The following is an 18098-nucleotide window of genomic DNA, read 5'->3' as shown; positions in this document are numbered from 1 at the left end:
ATCAGCAGTTGCTTTTATTATTGTATGATAATGTCACCACACACTCAAGACATTTAAGAGCACCAAAACATACAAATAATCACCCATTTAACGTTCTTTAAAACTGCATACAACCGGAGAGGGATTTCAAAGACGGCAGCAAGTTAACAAGTTCACTAACGTTTTATTCTTTCATGACAAAATGAGCTCTGCTATTGATTAAAGTTTGTGTGGGCGGTTCCGTACACAAACCATATGAATGCACACTCCTCCCCATCCAGAGAGGAACTGGAGACCCCTTACCTCAATCACACCCAGAGGCCTTGAGACTCGGTGCTCTTTACTTCATCTATAAAAAGAGCTTTCCTCTTCTTAGGACACAACAGCAGACCCCTCTCCTACACAGCATTTCATTACCGAGCAGAGAGAAAGCAGGAGAGGGACCATATTTGAGAGTCGCCAGTCTGGAAGAGCCGTGGACAAAAAGGAGGGGGAAAAAACAAAAGGAGAGAAAAAGCATATAAAAAAGGTAAAAGAAAAAATTATGATTTCTCTGAACTTGTTTGTTTTTCATGGATAAAACTGATGCCTGGTTATTTGTTGCTTCTTGTTTTTCTGAATGATTGAGCACTGATGCATTGATCAACCAAACTCACTCACTGATGGATTGAGGAATTTTTGACATTTCCAGTATGTTCAGTTGCATCTGATTAGTAAAGTATGCATTGTTGTCCAAAGCCAAATTGAAATTCCGTTCCATTCATGCAATACAAACACAATTCTAACCTTTTAATAGCATCATATATTCATTGATATATATAAGGTTTCAATCTATAGTTGCAGCTCTCTGGCTTGTTTTTATCAAGAGTGTATCTGTGGAGACCAGAGCTCAGCTGAGTGAGTCATACTGTAGGTAGAGAGGAGACGAGTCTCTGCCAGAGTTACAAAGATGATGGCCCACCAAGGAATTGCTTCTTCCAATAATGGAAGAGGGAGGCAGAAACAACAAGAGGCAGTTTCCTGAGAAAGAAAAGAAAATGAACTCTGGTAAACATTTATGGAACTGAAATGGAAAAGTAAAAAAAAAAAAAAGAAGAAGTGCAGCAGTGTTTTCTAAAGGAGCATTAAAATGTGTATATCTGTGAAATCAGTGGAATCAGATGACCAAAAGTGCGTCAAATTGGACCTGATACTGGTGAAGATCCATTGGTTGGGGTCAAAGCTTCATTTGATTTCTCTGTTGCCGAGCTTCTGGAAAAGAAATCTCATGACAAGTGATGTGAAGGGAGAAGAAATGATTATAAACACAATGACATGCATCATAAAGCAGGTCAATGAAAGCTGTCATGTTCTGAAACAATTAGCTTGTGCGTCTTCCTAAACGGTTAAGAATGAATATATTGTTTCTGAACTGTGTGGGACCTCATGAATGCACCATGTTACAATATCTGTATTGTATTTCAGTTCTATTTATACATTAAACAGAGGAAAAAAGTGACATTTGCAAGCCTAGCAAGCATTGACATAGAAAAAACTTCACCACCACCCTCCCTCAATCTGCTCCAATTTCAGATGTTAATGTTTTGGGTCAGTACTTTTTCCATTGCCCAAATCGTATCTCACGAGTGGAGTCAGCAGCTCTGGACAATATGATACGAAGCATTGTGTTCACTGAGCATTCCAGCTACTCTCTTCTTAAGAGCAACCAAATTAACATTTACTGGCATTTTGGATGCCCCCTGTAGTCTAACAAGTTGGCTTGTTTTGAATTTCCCTTTAAAGGTTTAAGTCACACTTCTTAAGATTTTCATTACTATTTAATTTGAATGATCACTGTGGTGACTGAGGTTTAATAATAGCAAATATTCCTTTTAACAGTTGCTACTTTGTCAGAGATACAACAGAAGAGCGGCTGTTTTGTCTGTTTACAGCCAAGCAAATGGATGTTGTTTGGAGCATATATAGTCCACTCTACCTGTGGTACCTGTAAATGTGGGTTATGATATGGAGTCATCGCATTTGTAGAATGGCCTATGTTTGGTCACGTATGGATTTCAAGATGTATGGCATTTAGTAGCTATTTCCAGACCCAAATTCATTGTGTGAATATGTGGGTCCTTCCATTTTTCCAGCCATAGCATCATACTGGGAATAGACCTTGATTTGATTTTGAAACTATTGCAGCAGCCTATAACTAATCATCGATCCCCATACGATGTCTATTGTGTGCCAAAATTCTACAAAAGCCACCAATGTTGGAACTACATGTAGAAATAAACACTAAACACTGAGCCACCCCCACTGGTCCCTGATTAGCTGAGTGAACCTTAATGAGAACAGGGTTTCATGATAATCATGTAAAAGATTTGAGCCGTGGGCAATAGTCCAGCAAAGCCAGGTTGATTTAGTAGACCATATATCCTGTCAGGCAATTTTGATAAAAGTGACAACTAATTCCACGCTGTGATGGAAACGCTCTATAATTTAATGGGTTATTCCTTGGCCCACACTGCCAATTTCGAACAAGTAGCCTTTCAATAATCCTGCTGACAGACAAGCAACAGACGTCACAGAATAAATAACCTCCTTGGCGGTGGTAATAATGAGAAATGAAAATGCAGAAAATGACTGGTTTTGTAAATGCAGACTATATTTTCACCGTCAACATGAAACAGAAATGCAGTGTGACAAGTAAAGAGCATTTCTTGCAGCTGTTTCACAACAAAAGTCAGCTTGTTTCTCCAGTTGAACACTTTTAGTGTCAAAAAGCAGCAGTAGGACCTATTTGGTTTGTTTTGGTTGTCAGTAGCTCAATAAATCTCTGTAACTTTCGGCAATGTGGTTAATATTAATACACTTTAATTACACAGGATTACACGTACGCCTCATTCCCAGGGTTTGCCTTGTGCAAGTGAAAGCAATGCCAGCATTAATAGTGAAAACAACAATTTGGTAATTATTCATATAAATCTGCTGTGAAAAATATATAACAATACTTACTATGTTTAAAGCTCTACCTTTAATTATTTCTCAGAACTTCATTAGAGTTTTACTTGCCTCAGATTAACTGTGAAACGTATAATAAAAAAGCCAGTAAAGAGATGTTACTGTTGCCTTTTCTGTGCCTCCCTTAAATGCACCGTTTAGTCTATTTTCTTTATATTATATTCCACCTAAATCTCCCCAGGACAATATTAAATAAAAGCATGAAAAAGACAAAACGCTGCTATGCTGTCCCATAAACAAAAGAATGACTCATAAACCCTCCTCCTTTTTGAACTCCACCTCCTCTGACAATAATTTTCAATGAGACATGTTTAAAGTGTTACAAGTGCCTCCATTGAGAACCCTCACACAAGAGGCTTCCCGTAACCACTCTCACATTTTCCAGCACAGTTATTTTCAACCACTCTAAAGTAGGATAAATGTGCTGAAGATATAAAAGACTATCTTTTAGAATATGTGCAATGATATTTCAGCTCACAGTTATTATTCAATCATGACCCCGGGCAGCTACAACCCCTCAATCTCTCATTATCTGAAAGATTGTGTTGCAATAAATCAAGTTACATAAGGAAGGGAGGAAAAGTGTTACGCAAGTGCAATGATCAAGAGACACCTACTGTATTTCTTCTTCACAAAACACGTCCTCCTATTTAAGGATGATCAAGTGAATCTTTGAGTCCGTTGGGACTGCCGTGTTATTAAAGCCTTTCCTGTGTTCTGAAGAGACTTTTATCTGCTGTTGCTTTTCTGTCTCCTGCACCAGGCTGAAGATGGTGTGTCTACGTTGGTTGTTGGTGGCGGTGATGGCATACATGTGTGTCCCCGGGTTTGGGTCAGCATGCTGGGACAGCTCCATCTGCAACAACTTGAGCAACAAAAAGAGGATACTGGTAGGTCAAACCGTCTCCTCCTTCATCTACTTTATTTTCTATAATACATTTGATCCATAACACAAAGTGCTCTAACTAAGATTTGGATAAAAAAAAAAAAAAATCAACAGACTAAAGAGAATAGGGACAAAGGTAAGAAAATAAAATGGCACAAAAAGTCATTCTGTGCTTCAAAGTTCCTTGATCCTGGAGATATCAATTTTGTTAACAAGACCAGGTCTATTAAAACTTGTCCAAGAGCTTTCAGTCATTATCTTCTGAACCTTTTGAATCTCAACTTTTAAACCAACGAGGACGAAAAGTCCGACAAGAGCTCTGAAAATTGTAATTTCTGCAGATACGTGACAACAATCTAACTGACCTTAAGATAAGAATGACATGTATTGTGTAGATCTGCACATATAGCTTCAAGTTTAATGAAAAGCAGCGCCAAATGGTTGTGATCTCATGATCATTTAGCTGTGTGCAGAAAAAGCAGCTTTTCCACATTAGGAATGATATTTGAGAGGAGGTATCAGCAGTTTTTGTTATTGGTTTTGTTAAATAGAATTTAACACAAGATGACGAAAACAACAAACAGTCAGTGCATAGAAGGAGTGCTATGTTTTGGTCCCAAACCATTTTTAGCAAGGTATAAAATGAGTTGCAGTTTAATCCAAAAATATTAGTCAATTAATCAATTCACAGAAAATTAAAAGTACTATATTCTGTCAGTGTTTACCATATTTTTTAAGCAAAATATCAAACTGATTCCACTTTTTTTTAAAAGTGAGAATTAGCTTCATTTCTTTGTCTATTTGTGGTAGTATAGTGAGTATATATGGGTTATGAACACAACACTGCAAGGGTAATGGATGATCAGTTACATACAAATATAATTAATTTATTATTAATGGCAATAACTGACAGATGTAGTCCTAGAAGTGATGAAGTGAGGTATTTACCTTTCTTTGTGAGTGTTGGCACTGGAGTATCAGCTTTCTAAGAGCTTTTTTTTAAGAGAGGTTTGAGAGAAAAGCTCTTTGCAGTCGACCAAACTACCAAAAATTTAGATTTTCTTGTTCACATCCAGAGTTCAAACATAGATTTGAGGTGAGTCTATGAAATACACTTCTGATCTATTTTTAATGTGGTAACAGGTGGACCTTGTTACTGTGAAACAATGACAACATAAAGTTTTGTGATTTACAGGTTATGTTTGAGGATGAGAACCAACAAGCTTTCATTCTCTGTGCCAAAGTTCATTGTTCATGTTTCATTTTATTATTCATGGAACTTTTAACTTGATTTGTAAATGAGACATGTAAATTTAAGTGCCATTAGTATAATGATGATTAGACTCTGTTATTCAGTTTAATCTGATGGAAGCATCGTCTAGAAAAAAATTATCATCAAAGTGATAAATTACAGTCAGTGGCTCATTATTTTATTTTCTAAGTCTTTGCTTTAAATACCTCACAGGCAGGTTTTTTAAAATGCCGCTGCTCTGATTTCGTCCACACAGGACTGTGTTCACTTCTGCATGTCTGTGATCGAGACTGAACTCCCAGAGCTCGGTTCATTGGCCCCGGAGGTTAAAGATGACGATGACCTCTTGCTCAGCATCATCCTGACAACACTGGCTTCTAAAGACAAAATATTAGAGTCAGATCTGAAAGCCCACGGCGCCTTGCGACGCTCCTACTCCATGGAGCACTTCCGCTGGGGGAAACCCTCAGGAGACAAGATGCGAGAGCCGAAGCTGAGGGCCCACAGCAACGAGAGACGCTCCTACTCAATGGAGCACTTCCGCTGGGGTAAGCCCTCCGGCCGGAAACGCCGACCTGTGAAAGTGTTTGCCTCTTCTTTGGAGGGAGGGGGCTCTTCTGAGGGCAGTTTTCGCCTTCAGGCTCGCAGGCAGCTGAGCAGTGATGAAGATGAGGCAAAGGGGGGTGCTAATGGAAGACGCAATCAAAATCAGGGATTGCCGAGGGCCAGGGTCATCTCCAAGTCACAAGTCCCACTGGGCCTGCAGGAGAGAAAAAGTGGGACCTATCGGATGAGTCACTTCAGATGGGGCAGCCCACCTGCATCCAAACGTAACAGCAGTTTTATGAAGCTGTGGGCGGAGAAATCTCAGGGGCCGCTGGCCAAGTTCTTCAGGAACATTATCGTCAAGGATTTGCAGAGAATAATGGGATGAATGGAAAAGGGAGCGGGGGAGGAGAAGAGCTGAAAGAGTGGAATAGCCATTGCATGTTAATACCCTTATGTCTTCATTTTAGATTACAGAAACTTGTTGCTATCTTTAGCATGTTGTTGAATGTCTTTTCTGGGCCAAATATTTTCTCTCATTAAAACCTTGACTAAAGATTAAAACAAAAACAAGGCAGTGTTGCGCTGAATAAAACACGATATGTACCCACTGACTGCCTTGACCTTCTTGGCCTTGACTGGAAAGCTTTCTAAGAGTTTATTTTTTTTCTTGTGCAAAACACTATTATTGATCCAACTGTTCTGTAAAAGAAAATAAACAGTGAATGAAATTGCAGACTAAGAGGTGGGTGTAAAAAGAAGTATTTATTGAGACAGTTTATTTACAGTGGTATTCTTTTTGTAAATATAATAAAGATTCTGTTTGTGGCAATCTATACTGAAAATGTTCTGAATAATTTCCTTTTAAATTATGTGCATTAATACTTGACAACAGCCACCCGATGAAGGCTATGATGTGGCTAAAAGCTTTGAGAATTGTTCCAAAATATGTTTAATGAATACGATGTTTAACATCTTTTTACACAAAACAAATGAGGTAGCTATAGAAGATTGGAGGCAAAGTATTTATATTTTTTTGCTTGAAAAATAACTCTTTTTTTTAAATGTATGTTGACCTAAAATCACAAAAATTACAAGTTTACAATCTACGGTGGATGACCAACTCTCTTCCTTAGACTAAAACTAAATTTACGAGGAGAGGAATGCAAAAATCTAAATTTGGGATGATTTTTTTGGATTGTGGCAGTATGAAAGAACAACTCCTTTAGCCCCAGGCAAGGCGTCCTGTAGAAAGCGCAATAATTTGAGTTCCAGCAATTGGTAGAATACAAACAAGAATCAATACAGCCAAGGTAGCAGCATGTCCGCATCATGATGCATGTAACATTTACAAGCATTGTGTATGTTTGTTTGTTAGCGTCTATAATATTTACTATGTGCAACAAATTACATTTTTGAACCAACATAGAAAGTGTGGGATCAAAGTTTTCACAATTTATCCTATGTGGAACATAAATGTTCATAAAAAAAAAAGTTTAAGGAAACATCCAGAGAAAGTTCAGTCTGGCACAAAGTGTTTTGACGGACTGCTGTCGCCTTTATTTTTAAAATATATTTTACATAAAGGTTATCTAAATTATCAGTTTTTTTTAAATAGATATTTATTATTATTTAGTAAACATATTATCGGACAGCAAGATCAAATTAGTTTTCTCTTTCTAATACGTTGTAACTATTTGACATCTAAAATGGAGTTTCAATGGCAATGAGTTATCCAGCGTGCAGTTTTTATTACCATATAATACTGTGGGAGAAAAGATGCGAGCAGAAAAGGTGTTAGCAGATGGACCACCCACTCAGACGACCTGCGTGTCAGTCGCAGACACACACTATAAACACCGATGCAAGTAGTCTAATAGAAACTAAACGCTGAGTGTTTCGTCAGCTGCAGCGTTTAACAGCGTTTATTATAATGCACAAATTTAACATTTGCGTTCGGTCAAATCTCTTCACGTTAACAGGGTTGGGTTTTTTGTGTGTTTTTTTTCTGATCTCGGGAGAAGTGCTTCTTCATCTGGATTTCACCGTCATTGATCACAAAATGAAATCAGGAAGCGGTCAGACGGTTCATAGTTACAGATAAATTTATTGTACAACACAGCAACATCACGAGCATGCAAAGTCAGGTATGACACGCGTAAGGCATTTCCTCCATGTAAAAGCTGCCTTTGTCACTAGGTAATCCCGTTTTTTTTTTTTTTTTAATAAAGTGCAAAGTTCACAGAATGAATAGATTTGACCCACACCACTACATTGTAAACAGATCTATTAACCAAACATGTAATGACAAAAAGGAAGTTTGGATTACCGTCAGTTAATATTACTTTTACACAATGCGATGACGACACGCAAGACGGACAGACTTTACAGGTCTTCACTGCCAAGTTCAAGATGTTGAAAAGACAATTCTACAAGTTGTCACTGGAAGGTTTAGACAGCTGCACATTGCTCTGAAATAGCTTGTTCTTCATTAACACGGTGGGGGGGGGGAGTCACTGGACTGAACTGTAAACTGCGTCTCAAGAGTTTGGTTCTTGGGTGATGATGATGATGATAAGGACACATGGACGGACACGCTCACTCACGCACTGATAAAAAGAGTAAACATGAACAGGACTATCCGATACAGGAATATTCATACGGAGGACACTACAATGTAAAAAAAAAATAAAAAAATGAGAAAACCAAACACTGGACTGCAGCACACATGACAACCAGGGGACAAACCAGACGCCATCGTCCACGTTAAACGAGATGGCTGCAACACGTCGAGACGTCTGATGCGGTTCATTCACAGAAGCGCAGTAGAGGAAGGGGTGGGTGGCTTCTTAAAAAAAAAAAAAAGAGTCACAAAACCGAACCAATCACAGCACCACAACAATTTAAGACGGCACATAATCATCTGCAACCTTCAGTCGGACCGTGTTAGCCAGGCTCGTGCCAAATTATTGCCATTATACTTTTGTTTTTACACTTTCGTGTGTACGCGCACACAAAATGGCTTTTCGACTTCTTCGGGTGTTGCGGAGAAAGATGCGCTGCTCTGGAGGCAGCATGGCAGAGTGCAGGACCGAGGACACGATGGGAACGACACAAGTCAGGGCGACGGGGCTGAAACCTGTTTTCAAACGCGAAATGAAGTTGAAAATCATTTGAAAACCTGTTTTTCTTGGAACAGTTTAATTAAGATGGGTTCATAAGTACTTCATCAGTGTGATCCGCTGCCCTCAAGATGATGCAAATTTATAGTGTGGGCTGTTCAGACATTTTGATTTCATGTGTTGCTGGTTACTTAACGACACGTATCTGGATACTCCCTTATCTATGGACACAACCAGTGCAGCGGCAGTCTAAAATTAGAATATACAATATATATATACACACACAAAAACATTCCTACTCTGTACATCGGCTTAAAGATTTATATATTTCTCTGTATATACACATTTATATGGGAAGGAGAAAAATATAAATTAATAATTTGTCTAGTGTTGGAACTGGTAAGCGCTGCAGTAAGCACTCGAGAAGTTTAGTGTGGTCACAACTTTGTGTGTTTTTAGGTATGTTTTAACTAGCGGTTATGTTTTAGATAAACCGCAACTACAAACAAAAGAACAAAAGGGACACATATTTTAAATGATGTGGAAGAAAAAGCACTTCTGGCCAATACAAAGAAGGCAAAACAAAACTACAGCGAAGCATTAAACACTGAAGACATGCTCAAGAGCTGCGTAACATGGGAGATGGGTAGGAATAACTTGTATCTATTGATCAAACATACACAAACAATACACTGTCAAGTAAATTAAAATGCCTCAAACACTCTTCCTGGCCATCGAGTCAATAAAAAAATGAAATGCCAAGAGAAATAAGCGCAATTCGTCGATCTAATTTTGTGATTAAAGGTTGTTATGGCACCCTGTATGGACAAACAAGTCAAAAGAAGAATGACAATTCGGTGTCATGAAACATGTCCAGTTACGGGGCATGCAACGGCTTCGATTCACTCTAAAGACGACAAAATAACTTTCAGACTGTCACAAATCTCTTCCTCACATTCTTGGCAAGTTCTAACGTGAAAATCCAACCAGTGGAGTTTCTACAGACATCCGAGGAGAAGTGAAAGATGCCAGTCTGTTTTACTAGTGCTTTAATTGATTATTAGCCAGTTAGTTTTGGTTGCTATCGAAGGGTAAAAGAGAATCTCAGCTAAGTTCATGAAGAAGTGGCTTGTTCTTTAGTTGCGGCTGAGTTTGTTCCACATGCGCGGCGGTTGTTTGATTCCACGGTCAAGATGACTTTACAGTGAGTTTCGGCTGTCCCTCTCCAAATCCCTTTCCTGTCCTCAAAAGGTTAAACACAGTTTCGTAACATCGCTGTCGACTTTGTGGTTCAGTACACACAAAGGTCGGGAAACTTCATCTCGTAAATCGGCACAGATCGACTCTGGCTCTGGCCGTAACCTGACGAAATGGTTCCGGAGGGGCTGGGAGGCGGTCTGAACAGGAAGAGGAACAAAACACAGCAGTCGTTATCGCCGTGAGTCAACGCCATCGTCAGGATCGTTACCTGGTTAGCCAGGATCACTGCCATCAATGTCAGAATCGACCTTTAGAAAAGCTGCTTAGACACTTTAAACATGTTTAAGCTTTCTCACTTACCTGATTGTGATCTCAAAGATCTGATTTAGTTTGCTCTGCAGTAGTGTGGCCTAGACAGGACAAAACTCATTAATAACAATTCATCCAAGACCGGAACAATAAACTGAACGTAGACACACACACAAAAAAGAAGCTGTTTTTATTGTACCCTGGCACCGCAGTGGGCAGCTATCTCCTCGAAGGGGGCCTTCTGGAACTTCTCCACCACTTGTCTCCTCCGCTCCCTCTCCTGCTCCTCCATACCCACACTGTCCACTAGAGGGACACACAAACAGTATAAATGTGCTATGTGCATTATATCGAATGTTGAAAGAGGAAACTTGACGTTAGTACTCGAGAAATTCCTCATACAGCTGTGAAAAAAAAACCAACAACAACAACAACTCACACCTCTGAATTTTGTTTGTTTTCCTATAATCATGCTTTGGCAGCTTATTTCCAAAGTTCATTTGGGTCAGAAATGTAAAAAAAAAAAGTTACCCGAACTGACATGTTCGGTTCATTTCATTGCTTTTTTTCCTGACGTAGAACGGTTTATACAACAAATGCAGTGTGCAAGTTCATAAATAATTGTAATCTATGAAAGTTGATAAAAGAGCAAACATACCGATGGCATTTTTCAGGGTTTCAAATGTGATCTCCTCTGCCGGCGTCCTCTGCAGAACAGAACAAGACAAAAATATTGTGAAGTGTGAGCTGAGAAGCTCTCGGCTGAAGATTTCCTAAAAGGAAGCATTTATGAGTTCTTGACTGTGAGACTGTTGTAAATCCTTTACCTCCTCTTTTTCTGGACTGTTCCTGGACTCCACCTCCACCTGAAGTGAGATGGTCTCCCCGATGCTCTTTCTCTTGGACAGACGGTCCTCATCTGGAAGCAGAGGGTGGATATTTATTTTTTTATGCATTTATTGAATATGTAAAAGTGGAGGAAACGCAAGACTTTGACAGTTTAATAACTTTGCAGCAATTTGATAACAGGAACTTTACACAGGGACTAGGGTCCAAATCAAGTTCCAACTAGATTAATTTAACCCCCAAAAAGTCCCTGCTTGGAGATAAGTACCGTAGGTGGCAGCTTGCAGTGCAGAACATGTCTGATTGGTTGACTACTTGAAGCATTTTTTTTTTTTGTCAACTGCCATTATAAAAAATCTGCAGCTGCAAAGCAGTTTGTTTTTAATCGATTGTGTTTGGAAAAAATGAATCTACAAAAGAAAGTGTTGTGCCTTATGGATCATTTACTATGAGGTTGAAATCCAGCGGGAACTAGAAACAGCAATCCACAAAGACGAGATGAACGCCATTACAACTCAGAAGAAGACGAACAGACATCAGTGGACTAACTTGACAACTCTTTGTGGGCTTTAAGACCGCCACGGAAAAGCAGTTCCTGGAAAAGTATTTTCAGGTACTTTGGGTGGAAACGCGTCCATTCATATAAAAGGTTCCAGGAGAGTAACTCAGGTCAGCATTTCCACTCAAGCTTTGGCCCCCGGACTAGTTATGGGCTCCTTACCAGTAAACTGTGGGATGTAAGGCGTAGCCAGTCTCTCTGTGTTATAACCACTTCCTCCGAGCACCTCGGTGATCTTTGACTGGAGGAACAGAACATCCCCTTCCACCTTCTCCAATGAAGAAGGCAACCTGGGAATAAAGAGCGAACACTGAGTGCTTTTTTTTTGTAGTAGATTGAAATCAATTACCACTTGTATTGTGCATTTAAACATCAAATTTAACACTTGTATGGTTTAGGAGAGAAAGCTGTTGAATGCAGCTGGTACGTACTTAGGAGTATCAATAAAGATGTCCTCAGGCAAAAGGAAAGGGTTTTCTTTCTGTCTCACCTCAATTACCTGAAGGGCACAGGAAGAAAAAGCACATTGTTAATAGCACTCACACACACAAATACAGTCACACAAAGAGGCCCGGACACACACCTCGTGTATGTGCTGGCAGAAGGCTGGGACGGTGGTGAGCTGGCAGATGAGGTTGAGGTAGGCGGCGGCAAGGGCATGAACAGCACAGCGGTTGTAAACAGGCATCGCCTCATCGGTGGACAGAGCCAGGTCCTGCACAAGACACGGAGAAACATCAGCAGCGACCCTCGAACAAAGAAACAGTCCGTCTGAGGAGGTCTGAGGGATTCACACTTCTTTATTTTATGATCATTTAGTTGCTTTTATTCATTTTTAATACAGGAAACTGTTTCATTTACTTCCTTCGAGGCCGTCTTGTAAAATAGTTTACATGCTACTATTAAAGATATTTATCATCACAGAATAAGAAGGGAGGTAGACTGTCTTTCCAAACTAAATAATAAACTGGTACACGACAGCATGCATGTGTAGTCAAACCTGCAAGGCAAGAGCCAGGCGAATGAGGTCCACCACCACCTCTTCGTTTGCCAGCTCCACGCTGAGAAGACCTAACAGAGCGAAGAGCGTCTCATAGTGCAGCCGACCGCTGCTCTGCTCCTTACAGCCCAAGTAGATGTGTCGGTACAGCTGCTGGCCGTGCTGTGAGGGAAGGACGACAAAGACGAGAGACAGACGGTCACAAAGACGACTCCAGATTTAAAATATGAACTTTAATTATGCGCAAAAGTACGACAACATTTCCACACAGGAAAAGCGGAGAGATAATGACAACAACAGATGTTGAGACGAAGGTGCACCTTTTTCATGAACAAATTGTCCTGTCTGGAGCACTTGTCAACTTTGAGCTTCAGCACAGAGATGTCCGAGATGATGCTGCACAAGAAGGCCAAAAGAGACACAAACTGTGAACTGTAACTGAAGCACAGGCTGGGAAGTCAAACCATGCTCCTGCATACACAAACACACACCTTATGTTGGAGAACTTGGGCGTGTTGTCGTGCCTGTCAATGAGACTGAGAAGGATTTGGAGCACGAGCAGTCGAAGCTCTGGATCCTCGGTTAGAGAGAAGGACAGCAGCGGTTCCAAGAAAGAGCTGGGCAGTGCGGTCAGCATGTTGGTGGTCTGGAAACCTGCCGTCACCTGAGAGATTGGCAATTAAAAACCAGTCCAGCATGCAATAAAAAAAACATTTTTTTCTTGCATTTGCCAGTTAAAATTAGATTGCGCAAAGTGAGTTCTTGTCTTGTGACTTTCCACTTTTCGCCAATGCTGATCGTGGCTGCTCCTGGTTAAGCTGACAAACAGCAGGGCATGTTAGCAAACTCTGGCCTTAATTAAACTTTGCTGTTGTTGGGTTTGTGTTTATCTGTGGGCCTGTGGGGAAACAGGCTCCAGCACAACATCGCTGTCTGCACTGCACCGAAGATTGTTTCTAAAATAAAAGAAGCATCACTGTAACAAAGTTGTACAATTTGGACTCGACACAGATTTAAGTTCATGTTGTTGGAAAATTCGTGAATGATCCTCGACTTCTTCATCTGGAATAGGTTTAACTCAACAGATGTGCCTTGTCGAAAATTAACTAGTGGGATTTCTTCCCTCCCTAATGTGTTTGAGGTCATCAGATAAGTACAGACAAACAACAGTCATGTATTACTTACTGACTGAGCAGCTACTTTCAAATGTACACACATTACATGTTGGCAAACAAGGCTACTTTCTTGTTTAGGAGTGTAGTGTGCCGTAAGGCTAACATTTGTTAGCCGTCGACTGGAGAGGAGATTTTCCTAAGCACATACATGTGTTTGGTTATAAACCCTCACTAGAAGAAAAAACATTCCTCAGTGGACAGGAATGTGAAGCAGTGACATGTAGACTACAAGAGTACAGCCAAAGGAGACCTGGTTGGGACAAAAGTATTTACTTAAGATCTACATGCTGCAATAAAGTGGGACCTAATGCGGCTTTTGAAAGGTTAAGTGTCCCTGTGACTGATGAGTCTGAGAAAACATTTTGTCCGCAGTTTAAATATTATAATTCACAATATTATCTTAACCCCGCTGTTTAGGCGAGGCACCGATGAACGCTGCCACTCTCGTCTGACTGTTTGCATGCCCTGCCCTTAGTGTAAAGCTTTCTGAATTAAAAAAATAATATATTAGGAGATGGAGAACTTACCTGAACCAAAGACTTGAGTAACATAATCTGAATCATCCTGGTGCCCTCAGGCCTGGAGATGAAAGACAGAAATGTATCCTTAAAATCACCAACACTCGGATCTAAATGCATTTGTTTACAAAGCACTGTGACACCAGCTGGTGGGCGTGCGTGTGTGTGTGTGTGTGTGTGTGTGTGTGTGTGTGTGTGTGTGTGTGTGTGTGTGTGTGTGTGTGTGTGTGTGTGTGTGTGTGTGTGTGTGTGTGTGTGTGTGTGTGTTTGTGCGTATCCTGGAAGAATGCTGTGACTAAATGCTGGGGGACTAACGTACCCAGAGCCAGTGGCGGGCAGAGCCAGGTGAACTCCAGGAACAGGGATCTTGCCCATGATAAAGAGCATGACCTCTGACCTCTGGTAGGTTGGCAGAGTGTTGGCAAATGAACCTGAAAGTGAGGGAAAGCGAAATAGAGAGAGACGTGGGTCAGACAGATAAAAGGAGGGTTTGGAGCAATGGGGGGGAGACATGCGTGGGAGTGGAAAAGATTTACTTGTCACAAGAAAGCTTACACATACACGCAGACATGGTAAACAAAAGCACCAAGAGCAGAGCACCCTACACACTCCCCCTACTCTCACTCTCAAACCAAAACAAAGACACTCTGTCCACAGACTCACCGATAGTCCTGATGACGGCCTCCTGCAGCTGCCTCTCCTCGTGAGCTTTGATGATCTTGGTGCCGATGTTGGTGCTGCCGTCATATGAGCCGGTCAGCTCGTAGTCCACACTCAGACGCAGCTGCCGCAGCAGGGTGTTGAACACCTCCAGCACCGTGGGACCTGCAGACACCGTGTTGCTTATGAAGAGATCATTTCATCCCAAATGAAAATCATCTGATGTGTCATGTCTGAACGTGCACATATCTCTAGTCTGAATGTGTGTGTGTGTGCATGTAACTGACCTACAGAACCGCTGGCTGCAATGGCGGCTGCCTCTAGCAAGACTTCTACTATCCCAGCACGCACTGTGGCCGAGTTCTTGCTGTTAGCATCCAGGTGACCGAGAAGTTGCTGAATTACCAGGTGAGAGTGCTGGGACTGGGGGGGGGCAAGCAAAGAAAGAACGACTGAATGAAACAAGAACAATAAAAAAGAGGAAAAAGAGAGAAGGGAGAAAAGTGGTAGAAAACTGTAAAGTTACAGGAAGCAAACTAGAAACTGTCGACAGAAGATAAAGCACTTCACTGACTTTGCATTTTTCATTCAGGTCCAAAATGAGCCATAGCTGCGAGGAAAATGTATGATGCCTAAATGGATTGTGTAAGCAACTTTCATTTTCTGAACTAATTGTGGGTATAAATCAGTGCAAACTCCATGAATATTGGAGCATGTTCCTACTTTACATCCCGAAAGCGTGTAATAACCACTTGCAAAGATAAAAAAAAACATGGTGCTGTGCAAATCACAGGAGTCCATTCGGACCTGGAGATGAGGTCAGCAGCGGTGATAGAGAGAGAAAAGGGGTGAAGGAAAGGTTGTGCAAGATATAATTGTGCTTTATCACTCACCTGGATGGAGTACATGATGATTTTGAAGCAACGCACCGCAAAGGTCTTTCCCTCCCATAGAGAGTGGTTATCTAAGTGCCTGAGGGACCACAGACAGACAGAGAGAGAGAGAGAGAGACAGCAAGGACAGGGAGGATGTAATTATACAGCAGCATGAGTGATGGAGAGCAGTAAAATAAGTGAACACATTTATCTCAATCTGATGTTGATGCAAAATGCAAAAAGTGCAATAAAATAGCCCAAAAAAACCTAATCAATGCAAATGATTAGGATCCCTCAGGCGTGATTAAGGTCATTACTACTGAACAGATGTTCTTCCTGCAAAGTCCTGCACTCCTTATGTAAATACAGACAGAGGCGCAGCGATCGAGGGAGATAAACAACTAAAGCATGAAACGGAGACAGTGGTAGACGGCCAAGAGCTGCTCTCACACAGGACATAAGTACTGCAACGAATTGAAGGCAAAATTGAGAGAAAATGGATGGATCAAGAGTGTTCAAAAGAAATATACGTTTGATATATAACCGCACAGGGAAATGGTAAGTAGGGAGTAGCAGTGGAAATAAATCAATAAAGACTTTACACTCAAAAGTCTGAAATTGTCAAAGTCCAACAACCCAATCGTTTATATAAAATGTGTTTGAGAAAACCTAATTTTAATGTCTTATTTTTCTGGCATTGTTACTTTATGTTAACTTTAAAATGTGGCTGTCAATACACAGTATAGGTGACCAAGTTTAGTTGTACCTGAAAGCCCCTGAAATATCACGACTGGTCGCTAGTGTATCACTCAGCACATCGATTAACTCATTACGTTTCACCTGAAAAATGAACATTTAAGGTGCCACTTCTATCACGCCATCAAACCACCAACTCGACTCCGAAATAAAGCAGGAACAATCACTGACTGTAGCTGAGATGCAGGGGAATCATGCCAAGAGGGATAAAAGACAGATGGACTTAAAACAGAGTGAACAGCTAAGAGAGCTAAGGAAGACACAGGCACATGCAGTAGAGGGAAAACAGATTAAATACAATATTCTTGGAGGAACAGCAGGGCCGGATTAACTTAAATAAGGAGGGAGAGAAGGAAAAAAAAAAAAAAGATGCGGAGGCAGAAGACCAAAAGAAAAATGCTTAACAGAGCTAAACCAAAACAAAACAGAAATAACATCAAACGCATGAAAATGTTGCGGAAAAGCAGGAAATCAGCAACGTCTTGCCAGAAAAGAACTGTAACTTCAACACGATCAAGGCAGAACGCAGCATAAAGCGGTACAATACAACTTAAATGCTCCATCTTCGAATCATGCATGCTAGTCAAGAACAACAACATAACCTTGTGTTGACCTTGTCACGCCCCTTGTGGGCCAATCAGTGTGAAGATAGAAATGCTGCAGCAGAGCCCTAAGATGCAGCTTTCCTTCAGGTTTGGTCAATATTTTAAAAAAAACCAACAACAACCCAACAACAACAACAACAACAGCAGCGCACAGGAACACATCACAGACAGAGGGCAGGTCTCATAAATAAAAGAGTTTGCAGAGGTGTCTCACATCAGCACGGGCGTGACGGCGTTCTTGATGTTGCCATAGGCAGCTCGTCCCAGCAGCTCCCTGAAGCAGCGCTCCGTCAGATCCACCGGGCTTTCCTTCTCCTTCTCCGATGCCTGCAGCGGAGACGGAGAGCGGCTGGTGGGGAGAGATGCAGGTGGGGAAGCAAGAAAGAAGGAGAGGGAGGAGGAGGAGGGAGGAGGGCGAGGGAGGGGGCGAGGGAGAGGGAGAGGGAGGCAAATTGGGAGGGTGCAGATGGCGAGAGAGGAATCGGAGAGAGGAGGTAAAGGTTTGAAATCAACTTGACTGAATAACAAACACTATAGCTCACAAAAACACTCCCTGCATCGCTGTGTGACTGCAGTCTCCGCTGCCCCTGAAGTGACTTCAGCCTCTGCGGTTTGTCTGCAGTAAACATTAAGTGACAGTATTAGCCGTCCTGTGGATGTGTGCATTTTATAGATTGCACATCTGTTATGACTATGGGGAGGGTGTGTGTGTGTGTGTGTGAGGGGGGGAGGGGGGGGCGTGTTTAAATTAGCATACGTGTCCAAGTGTGTGTTGGCAGCGCACCCACATAGCGTCCGGCCTTT

The 18098-nt window shown here is 41.2% G+C and overlaps 2 protein-coding genes across 6 annotated transcripts in view; one reads left to right on the top strand and one right to left on the bottom strand.

Moving 5' to 3' along the window:
- Nucleotides 1-339: 339 nt before the first annotated feature.
- On the top strand, nucleotides 340-6216 carry LOC138619821 (pro-opiomelanocortin-like). Its single transcript, XM_069696608.1, has 3 exons — nucleotides 340-508; nucleotides 3749-3875; nucleotides 5380-6216. Exons 2-3 carry the CDS (start codon nucleotides 3756-3758, stop codon nucleotides 6055-6057), a joined length of 798 nt encoding a protein of 265 aa, XP_069552709.1. The 5' UTR covers nucleotides 340-508; nucleotides 3749-3755; the 3' UTR covers nucleotides 6058-6216.
- Nucleotides 6217-7756: 1540 nt separating this feature from the next.
- The window catches only part of LOC138619819 (protein EFR3 homolog B), a 29733-nt gene continuing 19391 nt past the window's right edge, over nucleotides 7757-18098 (bottom strand). For all 5 annotated transcript variants that reach the window (XM_069696607.1, XM_069696606.1, XM_069696603.1 and 2 more), the window contains 17 exons: nucleotides 17509-17643; nucleotides 15952-16030; nucleotides 15346-15481; nucleotides 15062-15223; nucleotides 14718-14829; nucleotides 14408-14459; nucleotides 13197-13369; nucleotides 13026-13101; nucleotides 12706-12867; nucleotides 12289-12420; nucleotides 12137-12204; nucleotides 11868-11995; nucleotides 11128-11219; nucleotides 10959-11007; nucleotides 10500-10606; nucleotides 10352-10401; nucleotides 7757-10188 (listed from right to left, as the gene is read on the bottom strand). In XM_069696607.1, the coding sequence (XP_069552708.1) occupies nucleotides 10083-10188; nucleotides 10352-10401; nucleotides 10500-10606; nucleotides 10959-11007; nucleotides 11128-11219; nucleotides 11868-11995; nucleotides 12137-12204; nucleotides 12289-12420; nucleotides 12706-12867; nucleotides 13026-13101; nucleotides 13197-13369; nucleotides 14408-14459; nucleotides 14718-14829; nucleotides 15062-15223; nucleotides 15346-15481; nucleotides 15952-16030; nucleotides 17509-17643 (1819 nt within the window). In that variant the 3' untranslated portion in view covers nucleotides 7757-10082. The remainder of the gene's footprint in view (nucleotides 10189-10351; nucleotides 10402-10499; nucleotides 10607-10958; nucleotides 11008-11127; nucleotides 11220-11867; nucleotides 11996-12136; nucleotides 12205-12288; nucleotides 12421-12705; nucleotides 12868-13025; nucleotides 13102-13196; nucleotides 13370-14407; nucleotides 14460-14717; nucleotides 14830-15061; nucleotides 15224-15345; nucleotides 15482-15951; nucleotides 16031-17508; nucleotides 17644-18098) is intronic.

This window comes from Brachyistius frenatus, unplaced genomic scaffold (assembly GCF_029030835.1).
Source record: "Brachyistius frenatus isolate BFR_SWC_R1_liver_20210118 unplaced genomic scaffold, ASM2903083v1 Contig_21, whole genome shotgun sequence".
Classification (NCBI taxonomy): Eukaryota; Metazoa; Chordata; class Actinopteri; family Embiotocidae; genus Brachyistius; species Brachyistius frenatus.
The sequence above is the reverse complement of the archived record's forward strand: the minus strand, read 5'-3'. Positions and strand labels throughout refer to the sequence as shown.